Source organism: Malus domestica, chromosome 03 (genome assembly GCF_042453785.1).
Source record: "Malus domestica chromosome 03, GDT2T_hap1".
Classification (NCBI taxonomy): Eukaryota; Viridiplantae; Streptophyta; class Magnoliopsida; order Rosales; family Rosaceae; genus Malus; species Malus domestica.
Window position 1 is genome coordinate 33,991,800 of NC_091663.1, and position 17,175 is coordinate 34,008,974.

Sequence of the window (17,175 nt, forward strand, 5' to 3'; positions counted from 1 at the left end):
GGTTTCTTAAAAAAGACTTCCCTATGTACATTGATTTATGAAATAATCTTACACAAAGCAACCCAATTTCAAGGTGTCAAGGTGCGTGATACAATTCAAGGAAGAAGGTAAATATATAAGCCGAAAATATTAATAACAGTATGAAAGTTATAAAGGAGAAAACATGATCACTTTACAATTCGTGGTTAGCCATTGATTTACTCTGGTTGGCAATACCAGTGAACACTAACAAGCATTTTACATTAATCCTGTTTTTGTGGAAGCAACACCAACAGCTGCTGCAATTTCTTCTTCTTCTTCTATAATTTGGAGTCTCTCAGGACATACCGACTCATATAACTTGTCATCCTCAAAAACCGCTCATAAGGATCTCCTCCATACGCCTAAGGGCAGTAGTTAAATCTTCATTTGTAGCATTATGCGCCTCATCATGAGGTTCAAAGTGATCAGCTGCATTCTGTTCTGTATACCAATCTGCATTACTGTAATCTCCGGTGGTTGCAGCATAATGCTCCTGAGGTTGAAAGTGATTAGCTGCGTTCTCTTCTGTATACCTAGGGTCATTAATGTAATCTCCAGTTGTTGTAGCAGTAAGTGCCTGAGGTTGCAAGTGATCAAATGCGATTTGCTCCATATAGCTAGGGGCATTATTGTAATCTCCAACATTTATATCATTAAGCACCTGAGGTTGAAAGTGATTAGCTGCATTTTCTTCATAGTTATCTCTTTCCTCCAGCTTCATTTTCTTTGATATGTCATCCTTTCTTCTAAGAATACAAAGAACAATATTCTTCTCCTGTATTTGAGAATCGCGTTTGCTTTTGTTAATATAAATTCTGATCCTTACTAAAATAAATAAAAAGGTTCTACATGCATATACATACATACATACATATGTATATATATATATATATATATATATATATAATGTATTGCTTACTCTAACGACTGTAGAAAAGAGAGCAATACTTTTTATTATTGAGCAAAGTTTCAATGTCAACTAGAAAATTAAGACAAAAGAAAAAGGAAATCGCAAATAATTAAGTCCTTATAAGATTGTTCCCATGCCAATATACTTCCTTGCCTGCCAATATTAATATATGTATAAGCGTGAATATATTTTATAAGCTTTTGATTCGTTCTTCTTAACTTTTTTCTAGAGGCCAAGTTTAGGCAGAAAACCTAAAAACAATTTAAAAGAAAGAAAAGTGTACTTACTTGATGATGTTTGTTTCGTAGTAAAGATGGATCAAGATGGAACTCAAGCATAATCCAATGGTCATTCTGCGGGGATCCTTTGTTCCTGTACGTAAATCTTTTTCTGAAGCCAATAGCTTGTTTAATCCCAGAAGCGTAGATTTCCTTGCCGGCATCTTCGCCTTTCCAAGTGCCGCCGGTGGTGCCAACTGTTCGGCAAACACGCGAGCCATTAGGAGCCTTCGAGTTGAGTGTGGTGAAGACGTAGATATCTTTATCATCTGTACAATCTTGACCATCATGTGATGCGCAGTTAAGACGTCTCCATATGTCCGATGGTTCTTCAAGACCGTAGAGATCAGAGTCATGAACAATGCCTTTGGGATAGTCCTGTCCGTCAAGTTTGGGACGAAGGTAGCCAAGAAGTAGTTCGTCGTCTCGAGGCATGAACCTGTACCCTACTGGAACTTGGTAGTAACCAGCCATAATAACTTTCTAATAGCAAGGATTTGAGAAGAATGAGAAAAGCGGAGGCGATGAGCAAGTAATGATACTGAATAGGGTGATCATTAGCTAGCGGCATGTATTTATATAGGTAACAATGGGCTAGGGTTTCTTGTGTGTCAAGCTAGTTAAAATTACTTGGTGTTTATTACGTGGCCTTTTTAACTGGAATTAAGAGAGTATTTTATCTTTATCATCAACCGCTAGCTAAATGGGAAATAATTCCAGTATAAAAAAGTAACCGTCATTATACATGTATGGTTTAAATTGCCCAACCATACAAACATACATACATATTTTATAGATATCTAAACTACCTTAATAAAACCCTTTTGTCAATCAAAAGCAAGGCATGAAATATCGATGATATTGGAAATATCGGTAGTCCAAAAACACGGAAATTTCGATGGAAATATCGGGATATTATCGATATTGATAAAAATTGAAGAAAAACCATGGAAATTGTAAGAAAAACTTGGAAATTTTTTATTGAATCTTTGCAGGATGTTTATTTTGTCAATTATATATTAGTTTATCACAAAAAATTAGAAGGAAATGCATTGCATGATGGATTTAACTGATTTAAGTTGATTATATAGCGAGCTGACAAACATTGTGAGTGTAGAAAATATGTAGTAATTAATGAAATAAGTTTAAACACACCATAATCATTTATATATAATGAATTAGTACAATATAAGAAAGACATGAAAAATATGTTTCTTTTTTTTACAAAAATATAGTATATGTGACGTTAGAGTTTCAAGTATATAGCATGATTTGATCTTCAAATAGACTTTCAAGGTCTCAAAGATGGATTTCCCAAATAAAACAATTTAATTTAAAAAAAATATATAATAAATATAATATATTTTGAATGAAATTAGTGTTTAACATTTTCTTTAAACCACATGGTGACCCTTCCACCTCACCTCCCTCACATAACCCAAGGTCCCAAATTGAGACTCCCAATCCTATATCTGACATTTTCTTTTTCGTATCTCGTTCCTCCTCTCTCACTTCTTCTTCCTCTACTTTATTTTCTTCTTTTTCGTATCCCATAAGTCTCTCTCTTTCTCTCTCTCTCTTATTTCCTATCACCCCGTGAAACTAAAAATCCCAGAAATCTTTCTCCCTCTCTCTCTCTTTTCCAGAAACCTCTAGCAAAGCAACCATGGCTATCTCTCTGCAACTCTCCTTCCCGGAGCACAAACCACCACACCCACACCCGCCGAGCACCACAGTGGCGCACATTCCGGTGAGCGCCATCACCACCTGTGGACCGTTCCTCCTCCCTTTCTCACCTCCTGACGACCACCATCAGGCAAGGGGATCCATCAAATGGTTTGATTCAAACCCGAGCGGGTTTTGGGATCCGGAGAAAATGAATTTTTCATTTTCGACGACGGAGGCGCATATCTTGGGTCTAAGCCTGGATTGCAAAGAGAGATCTAGGCAGCTGCGACGACGCAGCCTCGGCTGCCCTTTCGACGACGGAGCCATGACGATTGTTTCAATAATATTGAATATATCGCAATATTATCGATATTATCGATAATATCGCGATATTTTGATGACAATTAGGGGGATACGTGGGAATATATCGGTCTCTTTGAAAAACGATAATATCGGCGATATTTCGCCGATATTATCGATATTTTAGTCATTGATCAAAAGAGAGTAAAACGATAATTTTGTCTCCTACCACAAAACAAAATCATGGGCAAATAGTAAATTCACACAAATTAAATTTTGCAGTTTTTTTAAACCCTCACCCACGGGTGATCCTAACATCCTCTAATTTTGAAAAATAAAATACAAAAAAGAAAACTTCTCTCTCTAATCCACATTCCTTTTTTTCTCCTTTGTCCTTCCCATTTTACAATTAAAATTAAAATTATTTTCACACACAAAGTGTGGGGCATATGCTAGTATTTATTAGAAAACTTCATTTTAATCCTTGGAAAAGATAATTTTAGAGTATAACCTTGTGTAATCAATATCTAATTTTCGTCCCTTAATACATTTAGTCACCTCATTTATTAATTATATTTTGATGTTTTATTTCTCTTTTTCTTTCTAATTTTAATGTTTTTTCTTAACAAATGATATTATCTACTCTATCGGAAACAGGGTGGGCTTAGCCTCACAATAGGCTAACAATAATGTGGTTCGACTTCACCTTTAGTGAAAATCGAACCAAAAACCTTTCACTTACAAGTGAAGAGGAATATCACTACACCATAGTACTTAAAAATTTAAGTTACAATAAGGATTTATTTTAATTAATTGGGTAAACTAATAACAAAAAGCATAAAAAAAATAACAAAAAGTCAAAGAGAACAACCATTTTACATCATCAAAATCTAAGGGGTAGGCAAATGAGTCATGGACCCGCAGGTCGAGTGGGTTCAAGCAGTTTGAGGCGGGTACAGGGTGGGTCTAAATATTTTGAAGAAGAAACATGACGGGGTGGGACAAGACTGGTACAGGAATTGACGGGGCAGGGCGGGTCCAAAAATAGGAGAAATGTACCTCTAGCATTGGATAATTAGATTGGATTTAATGATTAATCTCACTTCCACTACACCGTTGGATTTAATTTTTTTCCCTCACTTAGACACTCCTGTTCCATTCACTCATGACTCGATTCACTCGACAGTAGCCATCACCAATTCCGACATGGACACTTAAGGGCCCTGGTCTTCGTAGACGATGGTGGTGTTCAATAATCTTGATGGCAGTGAAGAGGTGGTTGAGATTGGTAGGTTTGGGAGGAGTTGAAGGTGATGGCAATCCCAACTCGCAAGTTGCCAGAGAGACGAATTCAAAAACAACACCTTATCTACTAAGATATTAGATCACATGTCAAAAATCTGAATTTAAAAATGATCATTTCGACCAATTTCACTTACTTTTGATGTTTGGGTTATAAACTGCCTTACTCATGCTTGTTCAACTCTTAAACTTTTCCTTACATATTTTAATGTAGATTAGGAATATGCTAGTTTTCCTTTTTCATCTTCTTAATTTACAAATGTTCTAGTAATATTTTTTTAGTTACCATTAGATTCAAATTAGTTGGCCTTACCCAAGTCATCCTAAGGCCCAACCAAAGCAAAAACTTTAAAAATATATATAAAAACAAACAACTAAATTGTACAAAAAAATGAATCAAGTTCTCAAAAATGATCGAAGCCTGGAAGGTTCTCACTTCAAAGTTACAGAGGTGATAAAAACGCCGCCGCTTCCGACGCTCCTGTGGTTCTCATTTCCCTCCGTTCTCCGTAGCTTTTTCCTCAGGTATTTTTCTTCAATAATCTTTCAATCAAAACTCTTGAAAATATCGACAACGTCAAGTGCCTGTCTCTTTCAGCTTATAATTTGGAGGTAAGCATTTCTTTGTGTTATGTATGTTGGGAAGAATTATAAGGAAGTAATAATGATTAGGGTGAAGGTTAAAGGTAAGAAAAGACCGTGACTACCTGTTTGTTAGATCGTAGCCCGTGTTTTAAAAAATTATTTTTAAGACTCGCCTAGACAGTTTTTGGGGAGGAACTATGAAGAAAATGCCTCTGCCCGGCGGGAGTGGGCTATAGCCTATAGACTAGCCCGAACGCCTAGGTTGTTCGCCTCAAGGGCCTAGGCAACCTCAACGTATGATTTTTTTTTAATTTTTTTAAAGAACAACCTAAATTCAAAATTACGTCGTTTTGGGCAGGGTTTTTATAAAATTCATGCTAGCTTTATGTTTCTAACTTGGTTTCTATTAGTTTGTTATGGCTTTATGATGTGAATTAGAGAAATAATAATAATAGTTAATTCAATTCATTTATATATATACAATATTGTAAATTCAATTAATTTATATGTTATATAGTAAATTTACTTAAATCTGTCTAGGTGTTAGATATCAGCTCACCGTCCGATTAGTGCTTACTGTCTTTTAAAACCTTGCTTTATTTTGCCAAGTGCAATACTAGGGATTTGAAGGAATCTGCTTTTTCTGATGCCATTTTTTCAATTGTATTGCACAGTTTATGAACGTACCTGGTGAATTGAACCCTGGCTTTTGTATGAAGTCCATTCTACCAATTTTTTGTTGTTTATTTATATTGTGATATATTTACACTAAATCATCATAAATGGAGAGGCAGGATGTTGGAAAATTAATATTTTACATTTCATGTCTGTCGGAATGCTCACAGGCCAAATTTCATGAGAAGGTAAAATACTTATTTTGGCAGAACATGCACTACAAAAAAAATAAATCATCTGGGCGGACGAAAAATTTCGTTGGGTCAAATTTTGTTTTGTCGCCTAAGACTTTAGATGACAAAAGTTGGTTGGGAAAAGTTGGTCCTGCAAAAACCCATCACTCGAAGTCTTATTATTCGACGAGAAGTAGTCGTTTGTCGGACAAAAATGATTTTGCCCGATGAAAGAAGTCGCTAGGGTAAAGTGCATTGATTGCCTTTACCCGACGAAAATATTATATCCGATAACGTCCATTAAATTAAATACTATTAAAAACTTGATCCTACGAAATTTTCATCGATCTCCTAAAATTTGGAGTCTCTTAGGGCATACCAACCCATATAACTTGTCATCCTCGAAATTGCTCACAAGGAAGTTCTCTATATGCCTAAGGGCATTAGTGAAATCTCCATTTGTAGAATTAAAAGCCTGAGGTTGGAAGTTATCAGATGTGTTTTTCTCTATGTATTGTAATCTTCCTAGTTATAGCATGAATTAAGCGCCCAAAGTTGAAAGCGATTAGCTAAGTAGTAGTTAAAGTTACATTAAGTTACTAACTAGTTAGCACTTATATATGGCAAGTTAGCAACATTCGTTTATCTAAAACCAATGTATTACTACTAAAAAAATCTCAAAGGGAAAGGGATGTAGAGTGACCGATCTTTTCTAGAAAAATTGAATTGAAATCATGTGCAAGCGCTTGTTCTCTCCTACCAGAGAACTTCCATTGCTTCCACCCGAGGGTAGGGTGGGCTCCGATCCAGGGATATGTGTTGCCTTATCTGAAGCACTTGACATTTCACAAATTTTTTTAAAGAAGGCGGACTTGCGGCGGGTCAACATGTATATATAGGTTAGAAGGCGGAGTTTCATTGATTAAAGTTCTTTCCAAGCATGCAAATTGGGAAGAGGTTTAACATAGCTACTTCAGCCTAGAAGATGAGAGTACAGTTGCATGCCAACTATTTCAGGAAATCTAATTCAACGCTGAAAGCGAAGGTTTTATTACAACCAATAAAATTTCCAAGAAATTAAAAAGTACGTACTGCTTGTTAAATATCTTCTGTTTGAAACAAATTCAACCAAGCTTATTGTTATAAGCTCCCTGACTGATTTAAGGCAAGGTCATAATGTGTGATCAACACATTTAATTTTCCTCTCCTGATAATTCGCCCTGAAGTAACTTGTTAGTATGATAGTAGGCGATTGGCAAACAGGGCTCGATCCCCTTAAAACCACAAATGCAAAGAAAGCTTCCTTACAACACAAGTAAATAAAACGAGGCATTGTGCTCATTTGATTTACACGAGCGAGCATTCTTGAATTCATCGGTTTCTTAAAAAAGACTTCCCTATGTATATTGATTTATGAAATAATCTTACACAAAGCAACCCAATTTCAAGGTGTCAAGGTGCGTGATACAATTCAAGGAAGAAGGTAAATATATAAGCCGAAAATATTAACAGTATGAAAGTTATAAAGGACAAAACATGATCACTTTGCAATTCGTGGTTAGCCATTGATTTACTCTGGTTGGCAATACCAGTGAACACTAACAAGCATTTTACATTAATCCTGTTTTTGTGGAAGCAATACCAACAGCTGCTTCAATTTCTTCTTCTTCTTCTTCTTCTATAATTTGGAGTCTCTCAGGACATACCGACTCATATAACTTGTCATCCTCAAAAACCGTTCATAAGGATCTCCTCCATACGCCTAAGGGCAGTAGTTAAATCTTCATTTGTAGCATTATGCGCCTCATCATGAGGTTCAAAGTGATCAGCTGCGTTCTGTTCTGTATACCAATGTGCATTACTGTAATCTCCGGTAGTTGCAGCATAATGCTCCTGAGGTTGAAAGTGATTAGCTGCGTTCTCTTCTGTATACCAATGGGCATTACTGTAATCTCCAGTAGTTGCAGCATAAAGCCCTTGAGGTTGAAAGTGATTAGCTGCGTTCTCTTCTGTATACCTAGGGTCAGTACTGTAATCTCCAATCATTGTAGCAGTAAGTGCCTGAGGTTGAAAGTGATCAAATGCGTTTTGCTCCATATAGCTTGTTGCATTATTGTAATCTTCAACAGTTAAAGCATTAAGCGCCTGGGGCTGAAAGTGATTAGCTGCGTTTTCTTCATAGTTATCTCGTTCCTCCAGCTTCCTTTTCTTTGATATGTCATCCTTTCTTCTAAGAATACAAAGAACAGTATTCTTCTCCTGCATTCGAGAATCGCGTTTTCTTTTGTTAATATAAATTCCGATTATCCTTACTAAAATAAATAAAAATGTTCAACATGCATATACATACATACATATATATATATATATATATATGTGTAATTTATTGCTTACTCTAACGACTGTAGAAAAGAGAGCAATACTGCAAAGTTTCAATGTCAACTAGAAAATTAAGAAAACGAAAAAGGAAATCGCAAATAATTAAGTCCTTATAAGATTGTTCCCATGCCAATATACTTCCTTGCCAGCCAATATTAATATATGCATAAGCGTGAATATATTTTATAAGCTTGTGATCTGTCTTTTAACATTTTTCTAGAGGCCAATTTTATATAGTGATTTTCCGAATAATTAGACAGAAAACTTAAAAACAATTTAAAAGAAAGAAAAGTGTGCTTACTTGATGATGTTTGTTTCGTAGTAAAGATGGATCAAGATGGAACTCATGCATAATCCAATGGTCATTCTGTGAGGATCCTTTGTTCCTGTACGTATATCTTTTCTTTAAGCCAATAGCATGTTTAATCCCAGAAGCGTAGATTTTCTTCCCGGCGTCTTCGCCTTTCCAAGTGCCGCCGGTGGTGCCAACTGTTCGGCAAACACGCGAGCCATTAGGAGCCTTCGAGTTGAGTGTGGTGAAGACGTAGATATCTTTATCATCTGTACATTCTTGACCATCATGTGATGCACGGTTAAGACGTCTCCATATGTCCGATGGTTCTTCAAGACCGTAGAGATCACAGTCATGAACAATGCCCTTGGGATAGTCCTGTCCGTCAAGTTTGGGACGAAGGTAGCCAAGAAGTAGTTCGTCGTCTCGAGGCATGAACCTGTACCCTACTGGAACTTGGTAGTAACCAGCCATAATAACTTTCTAATAGCAAGGATTTGAGAAGAATGAGAAAAGCGGAGGCGATGAGCAAGTAATGATACTGAATAGGGTGATCATTAGCTAGCGGCATGTATTTATATAGGTAACAATGGGCTAGGGTTTCTTGTGTGTCAAGCTAGTTAAAATTACTTGGTGTTTATTACGTGGCCTTTTTAACAGGAATTAAGAGAGTATTTTATCTTTATCATCAACCGCTAGCTAAATGGGAAATAATTCCAGTATAAAAAAGTAACCGTCATTATACATGTATGGTTTAAATTGCCTAACCATACAAACATACATACATACATACATACATACATATTTTATAGATGTCTAAACTACATTAATAAAACCCTCTTTGTCAATCAAAAGAGAGTAAAATGATAATTTTGTCTCCTACCACAAAACAAAATCATGGGCAGTAAAGTAAATTCACACAAATTAAATTTTGCAGTTTTTTTAAACCCTACATCCTCTAATTTTGAAAAATAAAATACAAAAAAGAAAACTTCTATCTCGAATCCACATTCCTTTTTTTCTCCTTTCTCCTTCCCATTTTACAATTCAAATTATTTTCACACACAAAGTGTGGGGCATATGCTAGTATTTATTAGAAAACTTCATTTTAATCCTTGGAAAAGATAATTTTAGAGTATAACCTTGTGTAAGATCAATATCTAATTTTCGTCCCTTAATACATTTAGTCACCTCATTTATTAATTATGTCGATGCACAAAACCGGAGGTCTTGGAACAACGTAAATCCGACCGTGAATCTGCAAGAAATGTAAATAATACAAGATGTATCGTGGTTCGACCCAATGTTTGGGCTACGTCCACACTGATATTATATTTATCTGAAAGGTGAGGGAGAGAGATGGAGATAGCTTCTGAGGGTGAGAGAGCCCTTCCATGGCCTAGGAATTGGCCTCCCCTAATTGTGAGGGTGAGAAGTCCTTTTATAGAATAAGGGCTCCTCGCTTATTACATATTTGCCCATTCCTTTATTACATAATTACATTTAAGTCCCCCGAGTATTTATACGAGATCTAAATACGGAGACCCTAAGTATGGTACAAACACTAGTCCCCCAAGTCTTTTATCAAGAGAGTCTTTTGGCTGGAGACTTGAAATTCAGTCCATGTGTGGACCGAAGTAACTAGATGTCGTCTAGAGCTGAATACTCGATATGAGGCGACGCTCAATGTGAAATAAGGCTCAACTAGATGTAGTACATGTTGCGAGGCTGCTCGGCTTGTGGCTTATGTTGCCTTGGTTGGCTCGGCTTGTGGCGGTTGAAGGTGAGGGAGTCCCTTTTATAGAATAAGGGCTCGCTCCTCAATACATAAATGATGGGCTAGAGCAGGCGGCGATGCTTTTTAATGATGGTGAGGGAGTCCCTTTTATAAACTAAGGGCTCGTTCCTCAATACATAAGTGATGGGTTAGGAGTGATGCTCGCGGCGAGGCGGTTACTCAGCAGGCGGCGATGCTCTCCTCGATACATAAATAATAGGCTAAGTCCCCCAAGTATTTTTCATGAGGCCCAATTAAGGCCTAATATATGGTACATCCCCAAGTCTTTGGTCAATAGAGTATGTTGGCTGGAGACTTCAAATTGAATCCATGTATGGGCCGAAGTGGCGGTTGTTCGGAGGTGGTATTTGTATACCCTGCACTGAAGCTTTGTAGGTGAAGCTTTGCAAGTGAAGCTTTGAAGCTAGAGCTCTGTAAATGAAGCTTTTGAAGCTAGAGCTCTATAAATGAAGCTTTTGAAGCTAGAGCTCTGTAAATGAAGCTTTTAAAGCTAGAGCTTTTGTAGATGAAGTTTTTGAAGCTAGAGCTCTGTAAATGAAGCTTTTAAAGCTAGAGCTTTTGTAAATGAAGCTTTTGAAGCTAAAGCTCTGTAAATGAAGTTTTTGAAGCTAGAGCTTTGTAAATGAAGCTTTTGAAGTTGATTGACATGAGTGATGCTCATGAATGTTTATGTTGATTGACATGAGTGATGCTCATGGATGTTGACATGAGTGATGCTCATAAAAGTTGACATGAGTGATGCTCATGAATGTTTATGTATGATTGATATGAGTAATGCTCATGAATGTTTATGTATGATTGACATGAGTAATGCTCATGTATAATTTGAAGTACTTGGCGTACTTTCGATCACCTGGTTGGTGATAATAGCGGCAGGCTGCTGGATAGTTTGGAGTACTGGGCGTACTTTTGATTACCTGGTTAGCGATAATAGCGGCGGGGTGCCGAATAATTTTTTGTAGTACTGGGGGTACTTTTGGTCACCTGGTTGGTTCTATTTTGGGCTTATGGGCCTTCGCCCTCCACACAACATTTCAGCCCATTTATTTTGGGCTTTGCCGTTTTTTTTTATTATTATTATTACCCTCTGATGGGGTTTATACAGATGTCTCCGAAAGATAAGAAAAATAAATCACATCATACAAAAACAAGGAAAGTAAATCATATCATTCTAGTGTGGTGTTTATTCCTTGCTTTTGCTTTCTCTTTTGCTTTTTTTTTTCTGCTTTTTTTTTCCACTGCACTCTCTCTGTCTCTTCACCTGGCAGACAGAAGCAATCATAATAATAGGAAAATCTTTTGCTTTTCTTCTTTTCTCTCCACTGTGTCTCTATCTCTCCACCTCCACCCTCTCTGGCAGACTTACTTTACTTTTTCTTTTCATTTCCGTGGATCAGTTTCCAAGGCGATGTGGAGCGCGAGGTAGAAGACGAGCTTGAAGGAGAACTTGCGGAGCTCTTTGAAGAGGACGATAAACCCTGACCCAACAAACGATAGGCTCACCGCTCCGATGTTTACTGCCAACAAGACGTGGCGATCGTACGCCGTCAGACCTCCGGCGACTTGCCCCGTCATCACCATTTTCTTCACCCACTCTCTTTCGTCGAGGCTGATCTCCGGGAATCCCGAGCCTCTGACCTTGTTGACGAACTTCCCTCTGTTGCGAGCCTCTGACCTTGTCAGCCGCCGGCGTCCGCTCCGGGAACCTGCGAGAGAAGCAAATGGAACTCAAATATGCATTAACAACGAGCATATCATGTTTAACTGTTGCAGTGAAATTTTGGATCTGTCTGATTTTGACAGATTCCTTTCCACTTGGATGGAATCGGTCCATACCCCTCATCACTAAAGCTTTTGGATTCTGGCCTTGCGCCAGTATCAAGGTTTCCTATGATCGAATCTTCACCATATATTGCCTTCTTCCAGATTGAATTAGGTGGAACAACACCCTCTTGCTCAAGTCCCAAGAAATCCCACGATCGAGTTGTGTGTAATTTTCTTCGCTGGTTCAAGAATAATGAGACTACCCTTGGACGCCTTGCAATCTGAATTGCCTCGGAGATCGCGAACGAGTCGACTCGGTGACTCGGCGACTTTACGATCAGCTTCTGCTTGAGCAAAGGTCAGGTCGGTGAAAATGGGCTTGGGGATGGGCAGTAGCCCGAGCTTGAACGACTCGCGGCGCGGGTGAACCAAGAGGGCCGGATCCTTGGCCGAAGACGATGTTGTTGCGGGCTCAATTGAGTCGCTCATAGCTTCTTTTCCCAGGAAGCAGCAAAACGCAGAGTTTTTATGTAGACAGATTTGTGAGTTGCAGATCTTCCAGAAATGAATAGAGAGAGAGAGAAAAAAAAATGGGTTTTGGACCTTTTTTTTTTAGACTGCACAGATTCTGCGAAGGTTTCTTGGAAAAGCCCAAAGAGTGAGGTTTTCTGGTGAGATGAAAAAATGAAAGAGAACCGACATAGTTTTTCGTGTCGTTTCCCACAGACGGCGCCAAATGTTGATGCACAAAACCGGAGGTCTTGGAACAACGTAAATCCGACTGTGAATCTGCAAGAAATGTAAATAACACAAGATGTATCATGGTTCATCCCAATGTTTGAGCTACGTCCACACTGATATTGTATTTATCTAAGAGGTGAGGAAGAGAGATGGAGAGAGCTTCTGAGGGTGAGAGAGCCCTTCCATGGCCTAGGAATTGGCTTCCCCTAATTGTGAGGGTGATGAGTCCTTTTATAGAATAAGGGCTCCTCACTTATTACATATTTGCCCATTCCTTTATTACATAATTACATTTAAGTCCCCCGAGTATTTATACAAGATCTAAATACAGAGGCCCTAAGTATGGTACAAACAAATTATATTTTGATGTCTTATTTCTCTTTTTCTTTCTAATTTTAATGTTTTTTCTTAACAAATGATATTATCTGCTCTATCGGGAACATGGTGGGCTTAGTCTCACAATAGGCTAACAATAATGTGATTCAGCTTCACCTTTAGTGAAAATCGAACATAAAACATTTCACTTACAAGTGAAGAGGAATATCACTACATCGTAGTACTTAAAAATTTAAGTTACAATAACGATTTATTTTAACTAATTGGGTAAACTAATAACAAAAAGCATCCCAAAAAATAACAAAATGTCAAAGAGAACAACCATTTTACATCATCAAAATATAAGGGGTAGGCAAATGAGTCATGGACCCGCAGGTCGGGTGGGTTCAACTTCAAGCAGTTTGAGGCGGGTACAGGGCGGGTCTAAATATTTTGAAGAAGAAACATGACGGGGTGGGACAGGACTGGTATAGGAATTGACGGGGTAGGGCGGTCCAAAAATAGGAGAAATGTACCTCTAGCATTGGATAATTGGATTGGATTTAATGATTAATCTCACTTCCACTACACTGTTGGATTTAATTTTTTTTCCATCACTTAGACACTCCTGTCCCATTCACTCATGACTCGAGTCACTCGACAGCAACCATCACCAATTCCGACTTGGACACTTGATGGCCCTGGTCTCCATAGACGATGGTGGTGTTCAATAATCTTGATGGCGGTGAAGAGGTGGTCGAGATTGGAAGGTTTGGGAGGAGTTGAAGGTGATGCAGTCCCAACTCGCAAATTGCTAGAGAGACGAATTCAAAAACAACACCTTATCTACTAAGATATTATATCACATGTCAAAAATTTGAATTTAAAAATGATAATTTTGACCAATTTCACTTACTTTTGACGTTTGGGTTATAAACTGCCTTACTCATGCTTGTTCAACTCTTAAACTTTTCCTTACATTTTTTAATGTAGATTAGGAATATGCTAGTTTTCCTTCTTCATCTTCTTAATTTATCAATGTTCTAGTAATATTTTTTTAGTTACCATTAGATTCAAATTAGTTGGCCTTACCCAAGTCATCCTAAGGCCCAACCAAAGCAAAAACTTTAAAAATATATATATAAACAAAAAAACTAAATTGTACAAAAATATGAATCAAGTTCTCAAAAATGATCGAAGCCTGGAAGGTTCCCACTTCACAGTTACAGAGGTGATAAAAACATCGCCGCTTCCGATGCCCCTGTGGTGCTCATTTCCCTCCGTTCTCCGTAGCTTTTTCCTCAGGTATTTTTCTTCAATAATCTTTCAATCAAAATTCTTGAAAATATCGACAACGTCAAGTGCCTGTCTCTCTCAGCTTATAATTTGGAGGTAAGCATGTCCTCACTTGTTTCTTTGTGTTATGTATGTTGGGAAGAATTATAAGGAAGTTATAATGATTAGGGTGGAGGTTAAAGGTAAGAAAAGACAGTGACTACCTGTTTGTTAGATCGTAGCCCGTATTTTAAAAAAATATTTTTAAGACTCGCCTAGACAGTTTTTGGGGAGGAAGGAACTATGAAGAAAATGCCTCTGCCCGGCGGGAGTGGGCTAGGGATGGGCAAATACCCATTGGTTATGGATAACCGCGGATATCCGTCCATTTAAATTAAACGGTTACGGTTATGGGTAACCGTTTAGATAAATAAACGGTTATGGGTATAACCGTTTACCCGCTAAATTTAAATGGACGGTTATGGGTATTAACCGCGGTTATAACGGTTACCGTTTACCCGTTTATATTAATAGATATATAAAATTAAAAAAACAAAAATACCTAATCTGTAAGACTGTACTGTTCGTTCTCTCCGCCAGGAGGCCAGGACCTCCGTCCGCCGCTTGTCTCTCTCTCCTCGCTGCTCCCTCTCATCTCCGCTTGTCTCTCTCTCTCCCCTTCGGCCATGGCGGAGATCAGATCGTGTTGGAGCCTCACTACCTCAGTCTCAAGCTCCATCGCTCTATTCGCAACCGATTCCAGCACATCTTTCCCCTCCTCAGTCCGTTCGATCACCAACTCCATCTCCCTAAGCCTCTCCTTCGTCTCCTTCTCGCTGCTCTTCAATTTCTCGATCTCCGCCATCAATTCCTGGATTTTCTCTTTCGTCTCCTTGTTCTCGCGCTGCAGCTCAAGCTTCTCCCACTCCAAACCCTCGACCTTGCGGCCCAACTCCGCCGCCTGATCGGCATCGAAGAAATCCTCAGCCGCCTCGGCCACGATTTCAACCGTCGTCTTCTCTGCCATTTCCAACCCTAAAACACACACAAACAAACAAACAACAGAATGCCAATCACAATCCGCAAATAAAAACTACAAAACTTCAAAATCCCTGTTTGGCAGTTTTCTCTATCAATTTTCTTACAGTTTTTTATTTTATCGGGGAACGAAAGCATGAGAGAGAGAGAGAGGAAACCTGAAAGCAATCAGCAATGGCGGTTCAGTGATCTGCGAGCGTGCGTGGGATGAGAATGTTGCGAGTAAAAAGGGGTAAATGGGTTTAAAAAATGGATAAACGGTAAACGGGTATAGATAAACGGGTAAACGGTTACGGTTAAATGGGTACGCGTTATGGGTATGGGTATAACCGTTTAGGCAATTACCCAACGGGTAAACGGTTATGCGGGTATGAGTATAAACGGTTATGGGTAAATAATTGCGGTTATCCGCCCGCCATAACCAATGTCCATCCCTAGAGTGGGCATAGCCTATAGACTAGCCTGAACACCTAGGTTGTTCGCCTCAGGCGCCTAGGCAACCTCAACGTTTGATTTTTTTTTTATTTTTTAAGAACAACCTAAATCCAAAATGACATCGTTTTGGGCAGGGTTTTTATAAAATTCATGCTAGCTTTATGTTTCTAACTTGGTTCTATTAGTTTGTTATGACTTTATGATGTGAATTAGAGAAATAATAATAATAGTTAATTCAATTCATTTATATATATACAATATTGCAAATTCAATTAATTTATATATTATATAGTAAATTTACTTAAATCCGTCTAGGCGCTAGATATCAGCTCACCGCCCGATTAGTGCTTAGTGTCTTTTAAAACCTTGCTTTATTTTGCCAAGTGCAATACTAGGGATTCGAAGGAATCTGCTTTTTCTAATGCCATTTTTTCAATTGTATTGCACAGTTTATGAACGTACCTGGTGAATTGAACCCTGGCTTTTGTATGAAGTCCATTCTACCAATTTTTTGTTGTTTATTTATATTGTGATATATTTACACTAAAGCATCATAAATGGAGAGGCAGGATGTTTGAAAATGAATATTTTACATTTCATGTCCGTCGGAATGCTCACAGGCCAAATTTCACGAGAAGGTAAAATACCTATTTTGGCAGAACATGCACTACAAAAAAATATATAAAAAAATAAAATCATCTGGGCGGACGAAAAATTTCGTTGGGTCAAATTTTGTTTTGTCGCCTAAGACTTTAGATGACAAAAGTTGGTTGGGAAAAGTTGGTCCTGCAAAAACCCATCACTCGAAGTCTTATTCGACGAGAAGTAGTCGTTTGTCGGGCAAAAATGATTTTGCCCGATGAAAGAAGTCGCTAGGATAAAGTGCATTGATTGCCTTTACCTAACGAAAATATTATACCCGATAACATCGTTTTGCCCCACTAAATTAAATACTATTAAAAACTTGATCCTACGAAATTTTCATGGGTCTCCTAGAATTTGGAGTCTCTTAGGGCATACCAACCCATATAACTTGTCATCCTCGAAATGGCTCACAAGGAACTTCTCTATATGCCTAAGGGCATTAGTGAAATCTCCATTTGTAGAATTAAAAGCCTGAGGTTGGAAGTTATCAAATGTGTTTTTCTCTATGTATTGTAATCTTCCTAGTTATAGCATGAATTAAGCGCCTGAAGTTGAAAGCGATTAGCTGAGTAGTTAAAGTT

At 38.0% G+C, this 17,175-nt stretch overlaps 3 protein-coding genes across 3 annotated transcripts; all 3 read right to left on the minus strand.

Moving 5' to 3' along the window:
* Positions 1-349: 349 nt before the first annotated feature.
* LOC139194846 (NAC domain-containing protein 41-like) lies at positions 350-1,683 on the minus strand. The gene is made up of 2 exons (XM_070819766.1): positions 1,219-1,683; positions 350-796 (listed from the first exon to the last, which is right to left on the minus strand). Exons 1-2 carry the CDS (start codon positions 1,681-1,683, stop codon positions 350-352), a joined length of 912 nt encoding a protein of 303 aa, XP_070675867.1.
* A 5,957-nt stretch (positions 1,684-7,640) lies between these two features.
* LOC103432371 (NAC domain-containing protein 83-like) lies at positions 7,641-9,057 on the minus strand. The gene is made up of 2 exons (XM_070819767.1): positions 8,593-9,057; positions 7,641-8,171 (listed from the first exon to the last, which is right to left on the minus strand). Exons 1-2 carry the CDS (start codon positions 9,055-9,057, stop codon positions 7,641-7,643), a joined length of 996 nt encoding a protein of 331 aa, XP_070675868.1.
* A 5,981-nt stretch (positions 9,058-15,038) lies between these two features.
* LOC139194847 (peroxisomal and mitochondrial division factor 2-like) lies at positions 15,039-16,448 on the minus strand. The gene is made up of 2 exons (XM_070819768.1): positions 16,412-16,448; positions 15,039-15,511 (listed from the first exon to the last, which is right to left on the minus strand). Exons 1-2 carry the CDS (start codon positions 16,446-16,448, stop codon positions 15,039-15,041), a joined length of 510 nt encoding a protein of 169 aa, XP_070675869.1.
* Between the last annotated feature and the right edge of the window lie 727 nt (positions 16,449-17,175).